Source organism: Pelophylax lessonae, assembly GCF_965119305.1.
Source record: "Pelophylax lessonae genome assembly, chromosome: 3".
Taxonomy (NCBI): Eukaryota; Metazoa; Chordata; class Amphibia; order Anura; family Ranidae; genus Pelophylax; species Pelophylax lessonae.
Window position 1 is genome coordinate 279551407 of NC_138770.1, and position 14909 is coordinate 279566315.

At 45.8% G+C, this 14909-nt stretch overlaps 1 protein-coding gene across 1 annotated transcript in view; it reads left to right on the forward strand.

Annotated features, from left to right (window-relative positions):
• Positions 1-1718: 1718 nt before the first annotated feature.
• Positions 1719-14909, forward strand: part of TTC14 (tetratricopeptide repeat domain 14) — a 33317-nt gene continuing 20126 nt past the window's right edge. The window contains exons 1-5 of the mRNA XM_082252560.1: positions 1719-1931; positions 5102-5226; positions 8700-8899; positions 8990-9074; positions 10870-10999. Of these exons, the coding sequence (XP_082108686.1) occupies positions 1798-1931; positions 5102-5226; positions 8700-8899; positions 8990-9074; positions 10870-10999 (674 nt within the window). The 5' untranslated portion in view covers positions 1719-1797. The remainder of the gene's footprint in view (positions 1932-5101; positions 5227-8699; positions 8900-8989; positions 9075-10869; positions 11000-14909) is intronic.

Consider the following 14909-nt stretch of genomic DNA (forward strand, 5'->3'; position numbering starts at 1 on the left):
AAGCCAGAAGCCGCCAGTCCAGTGAGTCCACACACAGGAGCGAGGAGCCCCAAGTGCGTCCCCATCGCAGCCAGCCAGCGCCGCCAGCCTCACCTCACCTCACCGTAGCCGACAGGCCCTGGAGGCCCAGCCGCCACGCCACTGCCAGTGACGCCAGCCGCCCGCCACAGAGCCCAGAGAGCAGCACAGCACCTGTCCTCCTCTGCAATGCAGTGCACAACAACCCACACAGTCACACAGCAGGTATGTCCGAACAAATAATTGTGTAATCATTCATGGGGGTCTCTCGTCTGTATCTCTGGGGGATGTCTGTGATGGGGGGGGGGCCTGGGACAGGGGACGGTCGGTCGGGGCCCGGGGGTACTGTTCTGCTGTGGCAGTCTGGCAGCCAGGGGGGTCAGTCAGTGTCAGTGGGGGCCTGGGGGTCTCTGTCAGTGTCAGTCAGCTTTATTGCAATGCATATTCACATAAAAGGATTTATATATAATGTTTTGTGGGAATTTATGATGACCATTTTCACAAGAATATTAGCTTGGCTGGCTGGCTGGCTGGCTGGCTGGCTTCTTCTATCTTGGCTTGCCTTAAAGTACAACTATAGGCAAAACTTTATCCAAAATCCAAAAAGTTTGGCCTTTAGTTGTACTTTAAATGGTGGTAGGCCTGGCTTATATTAATATTTTCTTTTATGAAGCAGTAAACTGCACTACTACAGTTTTTTACTAATTTTACTGTTACTTCTAGTAAAATACTAGTGTTGTTGTCTGTCTCTGCTATGCTGTTTGCATTTTCAGACCTTCCTATATGTTTGCAGTGCAAGTGCACTAAAGTATGCAGGGCTTGCAGGCCATGACAGGGTCCAGGAAAGTGTCCTTTGAAGCAAATGAAAATAAAAAGGATTCTTTTATTTGTGACTGCTTGATTGTTTGTTTGTTTTTATAAAGTTTTGAAAACCATTGGGCAGTGGGCTGGGCATGGGCATTGGGCAGTAATCGTGATGCATCGTGGAATCGAATCGTATCGAATCGCGACCCTAATAATCGTAATCGCATCGAATCGTGAGGTAATGCCCCATACACACGTGCAGATTATCTGCAGACTTTTGTCTGTAGACTTACCAAAACCATATAATATGAGGTCAAACCTAAACACTTTCAATTTGTATGCAATCCGGCAGGCCCTTGCACTACATAGAAAAGGTAAGTCTGCAGACAAAAGTCTGCAGATAATCTGCACGTGTGTATGGGGCATAAGTGAAGATGCACAGCCCTAGTCCCAGGAGAGTACTCCGGGGTGGATAACATCAGCACTCCAGCTGTCCCGTGAGGCATTGCAGGACTCCCAGAGGCATGATGGGATATGTAGTCTCAGCACAGCTGGAGTGCTCAGGCTGCCTTCCTCTACTATGCACACATCAAATCTTCTAAACCAGGGATATGCAAACTGTGGCCTTCCAGCTGTTACAAAACTACAAATCCCATCATGCCTCTGGGTGTCAGAGTCTTTGCTATACCTCATGGGACTTTTAGTTCTGCAACAGCTGGACGGCCACTGTTTGCATATCCCTGTTCTAAACCTTTCTCAAACACTCCAGCTAAGTCGGTATCAAGGTAAAGAGGAGACCCCGAGAGCTGTAGCAGTCAGCACTCGTCCTCCCAGCACAACGCCCGCCCCATCACATGACCCAAGCTGGTCTCCGCCTAGTATTGGTCACGTGAGGGTGATGCCACGTGACGTCCTCTTCTGGGATGGCGGTGGTTGCCGTGTGCTGACCGGTGTGTGTGTCCAGTGTGGGCTGTGATGGATAAAGACCTGGTCCGGCAATGTCTGAACTACCACGGCCCTGCTCTTCTGTCCTTACTAAAGTGCGAGCAGCATGAACACGCCGGCTTCCAGCAGCTGCTGGGGGACCTGTCCAAGTGGCCACAGTACAGGTAATGAGGGGAGCAGTGCAGCCCAATAGGGGGGAACCTCTGCTAGTCATGTGACCACACTGCGGCCCGCCCTGTGTGTGTCTCAGGCAGATTGGACCGCTGCAGCCTGTTGCTGCTAAGTTCCTGTGTAGACGTGTCTCTACAGGTGTTCCATTACAGTACAAATACAGGGAACACTTGGCTTTTCCTTTTGGATAGAGCAAGGGCACCCACCTAGATTTAGGCCGTGCAGCTGCTCAGGGCCATACGTGTGCTGCATCTCGGATCTTTCCTTGCAGCCGCTGCTAAAACAAACCAGCACGACCCATTCCATGGCCTGGGGTGCGCCACAACCTTTGTGTAATGCATGAGGTGGTCACAGCATTTACAGGGGCTAACATGGGCAGCGAGGAGGCATTGTATCACCTCCTAGCCTACTGTCCAATGTCTCTTGAAAAGTGATATGCTGCACATTGATTTTCAGAGGGCGGTGTCCAGTTTGGGAGATTTCCCTTCACTTCCTGCCTCGTAGCCCCAACAGGAAGTGATGGGAAATCCCTCCAAAGTGAGTGAATTCCTAGTTGTTGCCGGTGTAACGTGAGAAAAACCTACCCTCGTCACTTCCGGCCAGGAACAGCGCAGCAGTGCGCATGCTCACAGCCCCGGATACCTAATGGAACAGCTGAGGAGCAGACTAGTGCGCATGCGCACTAGTAGGAAATTATCACGGTGTCCGTGAAAAAAACCTACCCACCCCACGCTTACATTAAAACAGCTGTGCTGCAATATAAGTCATCTCCGCTCCTGTCACTCCCCTGATCCTGGCTAGTAAATATAAAAGCGGGTCTCTGCTCCGTGATTTATGTTTTCATACACCCGCCGCCGCTTTTATATTTACTTGCCGAGATGAGGGAAGTGACAGGGATAGGAGTGGAGATCACTCGTATTGCAGCACAGCTGTTTTAATGTAAACGCCGCATTACACACAGTGCTGTGCAACCGGAAGTGACGAGGGTAGGTTTTTCTCACGGGTAGGGAATTCTCACGGAACACCGGTGTTCCGTGAAAAAACCATACCTGTGAAAATTCCCTACCCTCGTCACTTCCGGTGCACCTACGTCATTGAACAGCTGTGAGTAGCTTACCAGTGTGCATGCTCAGAGCTCCGGAGGGTAGGGAATTTTCACGGGTAGAGTTTTGAAACGTTACACCGCATCTGCTGTAACATAAAATAATCTCTGCTCCAACCCCTGTCACTTCCCTGATCTCAGCTACTAAATGTAAAAGCGGCGGCGGGTCTATGAAAATATAAATCACGGAGCCGAGATCTCCGTGATTTATGTTTTCATACACCTGCCGCTTTTACATTTTGTAGCCGAGGTCAGGGAACTGACAGGGGTTGGAGCGGAGATTATTTTATGTTGCAGCAGAGCTGTTTTAATATTACTGCGGCAACAGCTGATGCGGTCTAATGTTACATAACACTACCCCGTCGGAATTTCCTACCTTCCGCAGCTGTGGGCATGCGCACTGCTCAGCTGTTCAATGATGTATGTAAACAGGAAGTTACGAGGGTATGGTTTTCTAACGTTACACCAGTGCTAGTGACAGCACTGGAAGATTTCCCTACTATTCCTGTTCTGGTGACAACCTGAAATTTGGGATTTTCTTTCACTTTCCATGATAATGATAAAGAGCACAAATAGGGTTATTCTCCCCATTGGGGGCACAGGCTGCAATAAAAACTGACAGGTGTTGTAATCCCTCTCCACTCAAAAAAAAAAAATTTTATTTATACTTTAACCTCCTTAGCGGTATTCCCGAGTGTGGCTCGGGGTTAAGTTTCAGTACCTAAAGCGGTACCCCCGAGCCACACTCGGGATTACCCCAGAACGTTACTCACCTTCCCTGCGATCCCCCGCCATCCTCACACTCTCTTCCCGCTCTGTGCATGGCCGATTGCCGGCCCTTGCCTTCCGGTTCTCTTCCCTGCAAGTGTTGCGACGCAGGGGGGGTGGAAGTGGCGGCAAATTCAAAAATGTAAATACACTAAATGACAGGATACAAAGCTGGGATCCTAATGGATTACACTGTATCATGCCATTTCACCACAGGATTGCCGCCGGTTTCCCCCCCCCCCCCCCTGCGTCGCAACGCTCGCAGGGAAGGGAACCAGAAGATAGGTGCCGGCATCGGCCGAGCACACAGCGGGAGGACGGTGGGGGATCGCAGGGGAAGGTGAGTTTTAAAATGTAAAACAGATTTCCATGCAAAACAATGTACCGCTTTTAGTACAGAAATCTGCACATAATCAGACCGCCAGGGAGGTTAAGGCAGGGGTCTTCAAACTATGACCCTCCTGGGAAGTGTAGTTCCACAACTGCTGGAGGGCCGTAGTTTGAAGATTCCTGCTGTAAGTGCTCAGACCCTATTTCAGGTCCAAGCGGAATCCACCTGCTCAGAGGGAGGGGATTTCTCTGCTGAGCATGGAGATGACGGGTCCGCTATGCAGAGCAGACAAAACCCGCTCTCCTCTATGGGGCTGTCGGATGGAAATGGACTGCATGCCCATTTCCATCCAATTGTCATCCAATCCGCTGGACGGATGAGGAACGTATCACCATATGTCTATTTTTAGCTGATGTTATCGTAGGCCCGGTGGGTGTCAGCGGACACACATCAAGGGGTGATCTGATCGGGTCCACCTGAAAAACTGACAACAAAGGAATCGCCATCTTACTTAGGCCCCTTTCACACTGGCTTTCCAATTCGGTCCGCCTGTCAGTTTTTCAGGCGGACCTGATCGTAGGCTCCATGCATTCCTATGGAGCAGTGGATGTCAGTGGAAACATCTCCGCTGACGCCTGCTGCTATCCGATCAGAGAAATCCGGACGGATGGAAACCCTATTTTCCATCCATCTGGAGGATCGGATAAGAGAAGATGAAAACAGACAGGCAGTCCAATTTCATTCGATCTCCCATAGAGGAGAGCGGGGCTCTGACAGCTCTGTCTCTGCAAAGTAAGCGGAGACAGAGCTGTCATCTGCCTGCTCAGCGGGGATCGTTCCCTGCTGAGCAAAACGGAGTCCGTGTGAAAGGGGCCTTACCCCAGCGAGACTGATGCAAAATGCATTAGGCAGAAAATGCCCTGCAAAGTATAATTTTTTTATTTTTTGTCACTCTTATTTAGGAAGGAGAGAAATCTTGAGAATATTGAAATTCAACAGTTTATTGCAAGGAAAGCTGATCTTCTGTTTTCGGAGTCCTGGAAGTCCACTGTACAAGGAAATGCTGAATCCCATGAACCATCAGAAGGTACTTTTTGTGTTTTTATATTATGAACATTTTAAACACTCACAAATCGGAAAAGTTAAAATGTTAGCAATTACATTTTGAAAAAAATACTGCAGTTAAAATAAAATTCCAGGCAAATTTTGTTTACCTGTTTCAGTTCTCACCCAGGTACACTCCTATAAACCAGCTCACCTTTTACATTTCTGGGCCTTTTTATGTGGCAGTAACAATACATATACAGTCTATATGTATATGTGTGTATACATACCCAGTATATTTTTTTTGCAAATCTGTTTTTTTATTGAATGTGTGCGTTTTATGAGGTTCACATGAATGTGTATGCTTTTACTGTATCTTGACTTAGTTTGGAAGAAAATATATTTCTTCCAGAACATGCTCTTATTGAGACAGACTGGAGAAACATTTCTCCAGTCTGTTCTCATTTTGTTGCTGTCACCTTGCTGGGGTTGGGAGGGAGTGAGGGAGGAAGACAGCTAAGAGCGAGCACTGAGTCTGTGATCGCTCCCTGGAGGAAAGGGGGGGGGAGAAGGTGCTCATGCTCTAGGAGCAAGGGGTCTTCAAACTACGGTCCTCCAGTTGTTCAGGAGCTACAATTTCCATCATGTCTGTGAATGCCAGTTTTACAATGCCTCATGAAATGTGTAGTTCTGCAACAGCTGGAGGGCCGTACGTAGTTTGAGGATCCCTGCTCTAAAGACTGATCTGCCAAGGTGGCAGATGGAAAATGTAGTCTTAGCATAGGGCTGACGGCAGATAGCGATGAGAAGGTTCTGTGGAGCATAGGGATGCACCGCAGCGCTGTTTTAAAAACAAAGTGCAACAGAAGGTGCACGCAAGGATTGTGACAAGAATGCATTCCTGGGGTTATGTATGCTCCCGTGCTGCATGTTGCACCCTAAAGTTGGCTGTAACGTGGGGGGAAAGGTGAACTTCTCCTTTGAAGTAGAACTATAGGCAAAACCTTTTTTTTTTTTTTTTTTTTTTTCATTTTGGATAGAGCAAGGGAGGGCTATAATACCTGTCATATTTTTTTTTTTTTTTGCCATCTGTGTTCCATTGGGGAGATTTAACTTCCTGTCTCATAGCCAAACAGGGACCCCCCAGGTCGCCAGAACTAGTGTCCCTTTAGGAAGATTTCCCCGCTATTACTTTACTGGGGAAAACCCAAAATGTAGCGTTTACTTTTACTTTCACTTTCAATGATAATGGTAAACAGGACAATTAGAGTGGGTGTATCTCCTAAACAGGGGCACAGACAGCAATACTAACTGACAAGCATTCTAATCCCTTTCCACTCTTCAAAACTAAAAAACGTTTGCCTACTAGTCTTTGTCTGAGTATAGATGTATGTTTAAATCCACTTACTGTTGATTGACTTGCAACCTCTGCTGGAAGTTTGTTCAAAGCATCAACTACTTTTTTTGGTAAAACAGTACTTTCTAAGGTTAGTTTTGAACTCTCCTTTGGTTATACCTCTGCGAGAGCTGCAGCTTTCATGTACAGAAGTCTAGCTGTCACGCAAGGGGAGAGACATTAACTGTTTGTCACACAGTACATTTTAATAAAGGTAAATTTGCACTTTACTCCACTTATTTTGTCTCAGCCATGTGTACACTTATTCTGCTGTCCACCACCATACAAGACTGGGTACAGGAACTTTCTTTGCTGATGAGAATTGAACACCTGGTAGCCTATCTGTATAATACCCAAGATAATTTTAGTAATCTGACCCCAGTAATCACTGTATGAGCAATGTGGAGTTTTATACCCTATTGTAGATACACATTACAGTAACACGTAGAACTTACTATCAAGAGTGCTGATATATCTCTTACATGAAAGCCCTGAAAGGAACTGGAGACTGTCACAGCCATTTCCTAGACTCGGAGCTGTATGGAGCTTGTGTAAACATCAGAGAATTAACGTGTTATGGCATTGTCTTGGTGAACATGTAAAATGGGATTCTGATCATTCTTTGAAGTGATACTAAACGACTACCTTGTAAAACAACCCATTCAGTTTAAAATGGAAATGAAAGGCAAAACAGTTGTGTAGAGATAGATAAAAAAAAAAATGACCTTTTTTTTTCTTTTATTTTCTTATTTATCACATTCCCTCTGTTCTCAGCTGCTTAGGAGCTGGAGGAGGAGAAACAGCAGGACGCTGAGTTTCCCAGTGAATGGCTGTGCATGGATGTGTTGCCATGGCTATTTGTAGTGATTTTAAATAGCACTAAAATGGAGTTTGATTTTATAGCCATGTGTTGTTTAAGGAGCTAGGCTCCCCTATTATATGCAGATTCATATGCAAATGAGCCTGCCGGACTGGTTTATGAGCTCAGCAGAGGCAGTACAGGATATGATGTAGAGGAAGTTAGGGAGATGAGTGGACTTTGAACAGGTATGTGGTCACACAAAGGACATAGTTGTTTTGGAAGACAGAGGCAAGACCTGTTCTGGAGACTTTGGAGGAAAAGGTTTTGAGTTGGACTCTGAGTGAAGAACATTACCTCTTGAGTCCATCTATAAGTGGAGTAGTAGTTCGTACACTTGTAGGCATATTTTGTTAAACCTTGCATGCGATTGTGTGTCCTGCAGATTTATGTGCAATTGTTTTTCCCTGTTTAATAAAGCACGTTAATCCATTACTGAGGTCTAAGCTTCCTTGGCTTTTACCTCAAGAACCTTAAATAGACACCAAGCAAAACAATGGAGGGTGCGTCACAACAAGACTAATCATTGAAGGAGAGCAGGTGGAGTTCCCAGCACAGCTAGACAACTGACCATGCTGTGCTCTCATGTCTAGTGTGGTCAAGTTTTAATGGGAAAGCAGAGGGACTGGCAGGAACACTAGGGGTTTCACACACAGGAAGCAATACAAAGCGAACAGGAGACTTTTACGTGGTGCAGCAGGCACTTATCAGGAATGTGAATTGTTGGGTTTGCATTTTCTTTAATTCGAGACAAGTATGACTATGAACTGGAGAAAGGAAGTACACAAGTACAAACCCCCAGGGGTTTTTTTTTTAGCAGCAATAACTCTTATGTAGAATATATCAAACTGTAATTTTGTCTAAAAAGATTATTTTATTGATGGATAGGAAAAATGTAAAAAACACACATGATAAAAAAATCCCCAGAAGGGCAAAATAGATTATGAGCTCTGGTTACAATCTATTTTCCCCTTCTGGGGATTTTTTATCATGTGTGTTTTTTTTTTTTTTACATTTTTCCTATCCATCAATAAAATAATCTTTTTAGACAAAATTACAGTTTGATATATTCTACATAAGAGTTATTGCTGCTAGAAAAAACCCTGGGGGTTTGTACTTGTGTACTTCCTTTCTCCAGTTCCTATTTGGGGTGTGCAGCCTCTCCATTATATGTGTTATTTTTTCCTTGCTATGAATTATGACTGATGCCCTGTTAAAATGTTTTTCAAAAGATTTAAAGCTTGTGACTCTTTTATTACAGGTTGCTATGCTGTCATGCCATCTTTGGAACACTTCATGGAGGTTCCCAGTGGGCAGAAGAGGGAGTTGTTTTTTCGTGATGTCGAACGTGGGGATATTGTAATTGGAAGGATTGCTTCCATTCGTGACTTTGGATTTTTTGTGGTCCTTATCTCAATGGGCAGTGGCATTTTAAGAGATATAGAAACACTAGAAATAAGTGTAAGCATATAAGTAAAACTTTGAATATACATTTACATTTTATTTTAGGCTATATTAAATTGAGCACTTTTTGAATTTTCTTTCTACTAGGCATTGTGTCCTGTAAGAGATGTGCCTTCTCAGAGTAGTCACGGAGATCCCTTATCTTATTATCAAATTGGAGACCTAATCAGAGGTAATTTATTTTCTGCAAATATTGTATGACTAGGATAGGGCTCGACAAAATCCAGGTCGCCATGGTGACAAGAATTCTTGTTTGGCGCCCGGGCTACTGCACGTATGCTCCTCACTTGTGCTTTCGCCCCCTCCAACCCCCCTAGTTACCATTATTTTATGTGTAATTATTTTAATATTAAATTTTTAATCATTTGGATATTAAATATAACCTGTTTTACTATATAGATTTATTTTGTGGTACTGTAAAAGCCTGTAGTGTAATTATACCAAGTGGTTAGGGAAAAAACAAATTCCACAAAGTGCACAAATTTAACCACTTTCCGACCGCCCTATAGCCGTTATACTGCTACAGGGCGGCCGCATTCCACATGATCACTGTGATTCTACACAGCGGGAGCTGATTAGCAGGTCCCGAAGACCCGATGTCCGCCGGCACCCGCTGATCGTTCTGTACACAGGCAGAACAGCGCTCTGCCTATGTAAACAAAGCAGATTGCCGTTCTGTCAGTAAGGAAGGCATGGATCCTGTGTTCCTGCAGAGCAGCAACACTGATCTATGCCTTCCTCTGGTAAAAGCACCTCCCACAGTATAGTAAAACACTAGCGGGGCACACAGTTAACCCTTTGAGCGACCGGGTTAACCCCTTCCTAGCCAATGTAAGTACAGTGACAGTGCATATATTTAGCACTGATCACTGTAATGTCACTGGTCCCCAAACAAAGTGTCAGTTAGATTGCCTGCCGCAATACCGCAGTCCCCCTATAAGTCGCTGATCGCCGCCATTACAAATAAAAAATAAAAATATATCCCATAGTTGGTAGACAATATAACCTTTGTGAAAACCAGTCATTTTACGCTTACTGGGGTTTTTTTTTTTCTATCAAAAATATGTAGCAGAATACATATTAGCCTAAATTGATAAAGTAATTTAGATTTTTTTGTTCCCTTTTTTTGGAGCAGAAAGTAAATATTATTTTTTCTTTTTTTGTCATATTTTATTTTTGTTTGTAGCGAAAATAAATACAAATTGCAGAGGTTATCAAATACCACCAAAAGAAAGCTCTATTTTGTGGGGAAAAAGACATACATTTTATTTGGGTACAGCATCGCACGACCGCGCAATTGCGAATCAAGTTAACACAGTGCCGTATCGCAAAAAATGGACTTGTCAGTTTCAGGGTATTTTGTCTCTTTAGCTCTCCTAGATGGAAATAGTTTGAGCATTTTCAAGGATTATTTTATTATGCTAGTACTCAAGATATGTTTTAACTCTCTATTTGCTATTTCTGTAAGCTTGTACCAGGCTGCTGTAACACCTGACCTTCTGTCTATTTTATTACATTATTATTTTTTTTTTTTTTTCAATAAAAATTATTGAAAGTAAAAAATGGCCTGGTCAGGAAGAGGGGGAAAATCTTCCGGAGGTCAAGTGGTTAATGTGTTGTGCCATACATCACAGACTTCAATGGCACATCCATGACATGGACACCACACTAGTCTGCCTTAAAAAAAAAAAAAAAAATCTTATTGTAGATAACCCATAATGCATTTGTCAACACTTGTTCTTGAGTGCAAGGTTTTTTTATTTTTTATTAAATCGGATAAGTGTAAAAAAAAATCACTGAAATCACTTAGTTCATCGTTACACATACATTGTATAAAAAGGTGCGTTATTGGCGATAAACAAGTATGGTATACCTATGTATTATTTAACATGTTGGTCTAAAAAAATCAACTATATTTACAGTATAAATGGCTATTGATCTTACCATTACTGTATTTTACCTCTTAGCTGCTGTAAAAGACATTGACCGTTATCATGAAAAGATCACGTTGTCTTTGCATAAGTCTTCACTGCCTACTCACCTGTCTGATGTCAAGATGGGAGTTATAACTTCTGAAGATATGCCTGAATACTACAAGTAAGGACAACCTAATGCAGTTATTAATTAATACATTGTAGAGCACTGCGCAAACTGTTGGCACTGTATAAATCCTGTATAATTTATCCTGGAAAAAAAACTTGATAATGAGCTATATAAACTAAGGTTTTAATCCAGCAAAAACCTCTTAAGGGGAATCTCACCAGCTGGGGCATAGACGCAGCAAGTAAAAACCGGCAAAAAAGAATTATGCCGTTTTTTCCATTGAAAAGAGATTCCCTCATTTCTTGCACCTGTGACCACAAGAACATACAGAAAAGTCTCCATAATAGGGACTTGAAGAGAAAAAACACAACCGAGGTTTCAACCCTTTATTACTTTATCCAAAACAGTGTTTCTCTGTCGCTCATTGACAGACGCAGTCCTCTTGATTAATATCAAATTGGGTTATACTGCCCTCTACAGGAGTAGGACACTAGGCAGAAGGAAAACGTTCTGGCCACACCTTAGGGGCAGTCCCAGAGGGTATATCCTCTCTCTCCCTGCTACAGGATGTTAGTTTTTTTCTGTCTAGTCAGGAGTAAGGACCTAAGTTCCTTGCTGGGATCTTTGGTCCTGGCAAGATTTTTTTTTAGAAATTTTTTTTTTTTAGGCAGCTTTTTTTTCTCCAGTTGTTCCTGTGAGATCTTCAAGCAAGTATGCTGAAACTGGGCGACGGGCTGGATGTTGAGATCCAGTGGTCACCCCAGTCAGCCTACGAGCGCGTGCAGGCCATAGCTCCGCGCTGGGTCGGCCGCGACATAGTCCCACTGGACGGGGACTGACCCTGCGAGTTAAACGTCTCGCCGGGACACCGACGACCAGTTGGAAACTGAGTCACGGCGTCCGTATTGGTCTACAGCCCCCCCCCACCTCGGTGGAGAGGGGTTCTGTCAGGAGTTGGCGCCCGCCTGTTCTGGTATGGTGAGTAAAATGTTCCCCCTGACGGGTTTGTGGGTGGACGCGGGCCCCTCCCTGGGATGATCGGACCCTCATGATCCTGGATCCCCCCTCGATCCTATAACAGGTGTCACAGATCCCCCCCCTCTTGAGGGTGATTTAGTGAATAAGAACCAGAAGGCTTGGTTTGGGAGCTGACTATCGGAAGTCACTGTATGACCCCCGCCTACCCCTATTTCATCTGACACTTCAGATACGGATTCTGAGCTTGTCACTGCAGCTGCAGGTCCCTCTGCTGGGGCTGCTGTCTCGGGAATCATGGACCCTGCCACACATGTATCCCCACCTGATCCCCTCGAGGTGGCCGCAGGACCCTCCAGTGCCCCACTTGTGATTGATGCATTATCAGAAGTTTTGGAGTCTTTGGTATCCCGGGTGGAGGTGGCCTGTCAGGGACGGGGGGCAAGTCTCCTCAGACAGTGAGGACGTTTCTGCCTCCGCCATAGCGCAAGAGGAAGCGTTGGTGGACGCACTAGTCATGTCTGTCCGGGAAACCTTAAGTCTTGAGGTTACACCGGCAGAGGTAGCTGACACTGAAATTCCCTTTGGTACCAGCAAGCCTACCAAAATGGCGAAGGTTTTTCCCTTGCCCAAATGTTTTGGTAATCTAATTAAAGAAGAATGGGATCGTCCGAAACGAACCCCTGCTATTTCCAAACTCATTGCTAGGCTCTATCCGTTTGAGGAATCCCTCCTTAAAAAATGGACGGTACCACCAGTGGTGGACTCAGCGATTTCCAGACTAAATAAAGCCACTGTTATCCCGTTGGAGGACGCTCCATCCTTTAGGGATCCGGTGGATCGAAAAGTGGAAGCGGAATCCCGCTCCATTTTTTCCCTGATAGGGTCAACAGTTAGGCCAGTGGTTGCCATTGGTTTAGTTTCACAAACATTGACAGAATGGACCAAATTGTTACGCCGTGACATAAAGGGGAGAAGTATCCCCCCGGCAGTATCAGATTTGCTAGAGCAGATTATACAAGGGCTACAGTTCATCTGTGACGCTGCCTGGACGCCACTCCCTTGCTAGGGCGTGCATCTGTTTCAGCAGTGGTCCTCAGACGTGTGTTGTGGTTAAAGTGCTGGTCGGCGGATCAGGGTTCCAAAAAAGCTTTGGCTAATCTTCCTTTTCAGGGGGATCGCCTGTTTGGGTCCACCTTGGATGAGATTATAAAGGATCTCACTGGGGGCAAGAGCACTTTTTTGCCACAGACTGCTAAGGGTAAAGGACCTCGTAACAGACGAGGACCTTCCTTTTCCGCTCATAAAAAGTTTGTTCGTTCCGCTGGGGCGGGCGATAAGGCGAAGCCATCCAAAGCCCCTTCAGGGGGTTTCAAAGGGCGCTGGTCGGGTAAACAAAAGTCCGGCTCAGCCAAACCTGAAGATAAGACCAATACAGCCTGAAGGTGCGCCCCCACCCATCTCTGGGGTGGGGGGATGTCTTCACCGGTTTCCGGATCCATGGCTTTCCAGAATCCCGGACAAAGGGGTTCGCGAGGTCATACGGTCGGGATACAAGATCGAGTTTCGATCACTTCTACCGGTGCGATTCTTCCCTTCCAACATTCGACTATCCCCGGATCGCTTAAGAGCTTTGCGGGGGGCAGTAATGGACTTGATGCAACAGGGAGCGGTAGTTCCCGTTCCCTGAGCAGAACGTTTTCAGGGGTTCTATTCTAACCTATTCACAATACCCAGAGAGGAGGGCAAGGTGCGTCCAATTCTGGACTTAAGAGCACTCAATCATTTTGTCCGGGTACAAGAATTTAAGATGGAGTCCATCTGAACAGATCTGGGCCTAACTTTGGAGACATCCTTGGCAAGGGTGTGTCTCCTTACGGAGAAGCTCCGGAAGATTCAGTGAACGATTCGGATGTTACTGTCAGTCAACTGGTCTTCCCTTCGGATAGGGATCCTGGGACTGATGGTGGCCTTCTTAGAGGCAGTACCGTATGCCCAGTCTCATACCCGAATTCTCCAAAAGGAGATTTTTTTTCAAATGGAATCGGAATCCCGATTCTCTGGACAATCGGATCCGGTTGAGCGAGCGGACCAGGGAGTCTCTGGTCCGGTGGCTTCGGTCTCCGATGCTCAGCCAGGGGAAGTAATTTCTTCCGATAGAATCCAGGTTACCGATAAATGTATTGGAACTGAGAGCGATCAGACTTTGTCTAATTTACTGGATCGAGCAGCTTCAGGGCAGCCCGGTTGGGATCCAGTCGGACAAGGACACGGCCGTGGCTTATGTCAATCACCAAGGGGGCACCAAGAGTGCCCTGGCTGCCATAGAAGTGGCCAGCATTCTTCATTGGGCGGAACGGGTTGTTCCGGCTCTCTCTGCGATATTCACTCCGGGGGTGGAAAATTGGCAGGCAGAGTATCTCAGCCGTCAGATTCTGGATCAAGGGGTATAGCATCTTCATCCAGAGGTATTTCACCAGCTGTGCCTTCATTGGGGAACCCCGGGGGTGGATCTGTTGGCAGTTCGGCTCAACAGGAAGGTGCGGAGGTTTGTAGCCCGCTCCCGAGATCCTCGAGCGGACGCAGCACACACGCTGGTCGCCCCGTGGGGACAGTATCAGCTACTGTATGTCTTCCCTCCTCTCAAGTTGCTGCCGAAACTTCTTCGCAGGATAGAGGTGGAGGGAATTCCAGTTATCCTGGTAGCTCCGGACTGGCCTTGTCGACCCGGGTACGCCGACTTGGGCAGGCTGGTCGCGGACGCTCCTTGGAGACTTCCTCTCAGGGAGGATCTGCGGTCTCAGGGACCGATCTTCCATCCTGCTTTACAATCGCTGGCTTTAACGGCCTGGCTATTGAGACTCAGGTGCTGAAGGACAAAGGATTGTCAACTTCAGTTATTCCTACTTTAATTAAAGCAAGGAAAGCGACTTCCAGAAAGGTCTATCATCGCACATGGAGGTCTTATATTGCGTGGTGTGAAACCCTT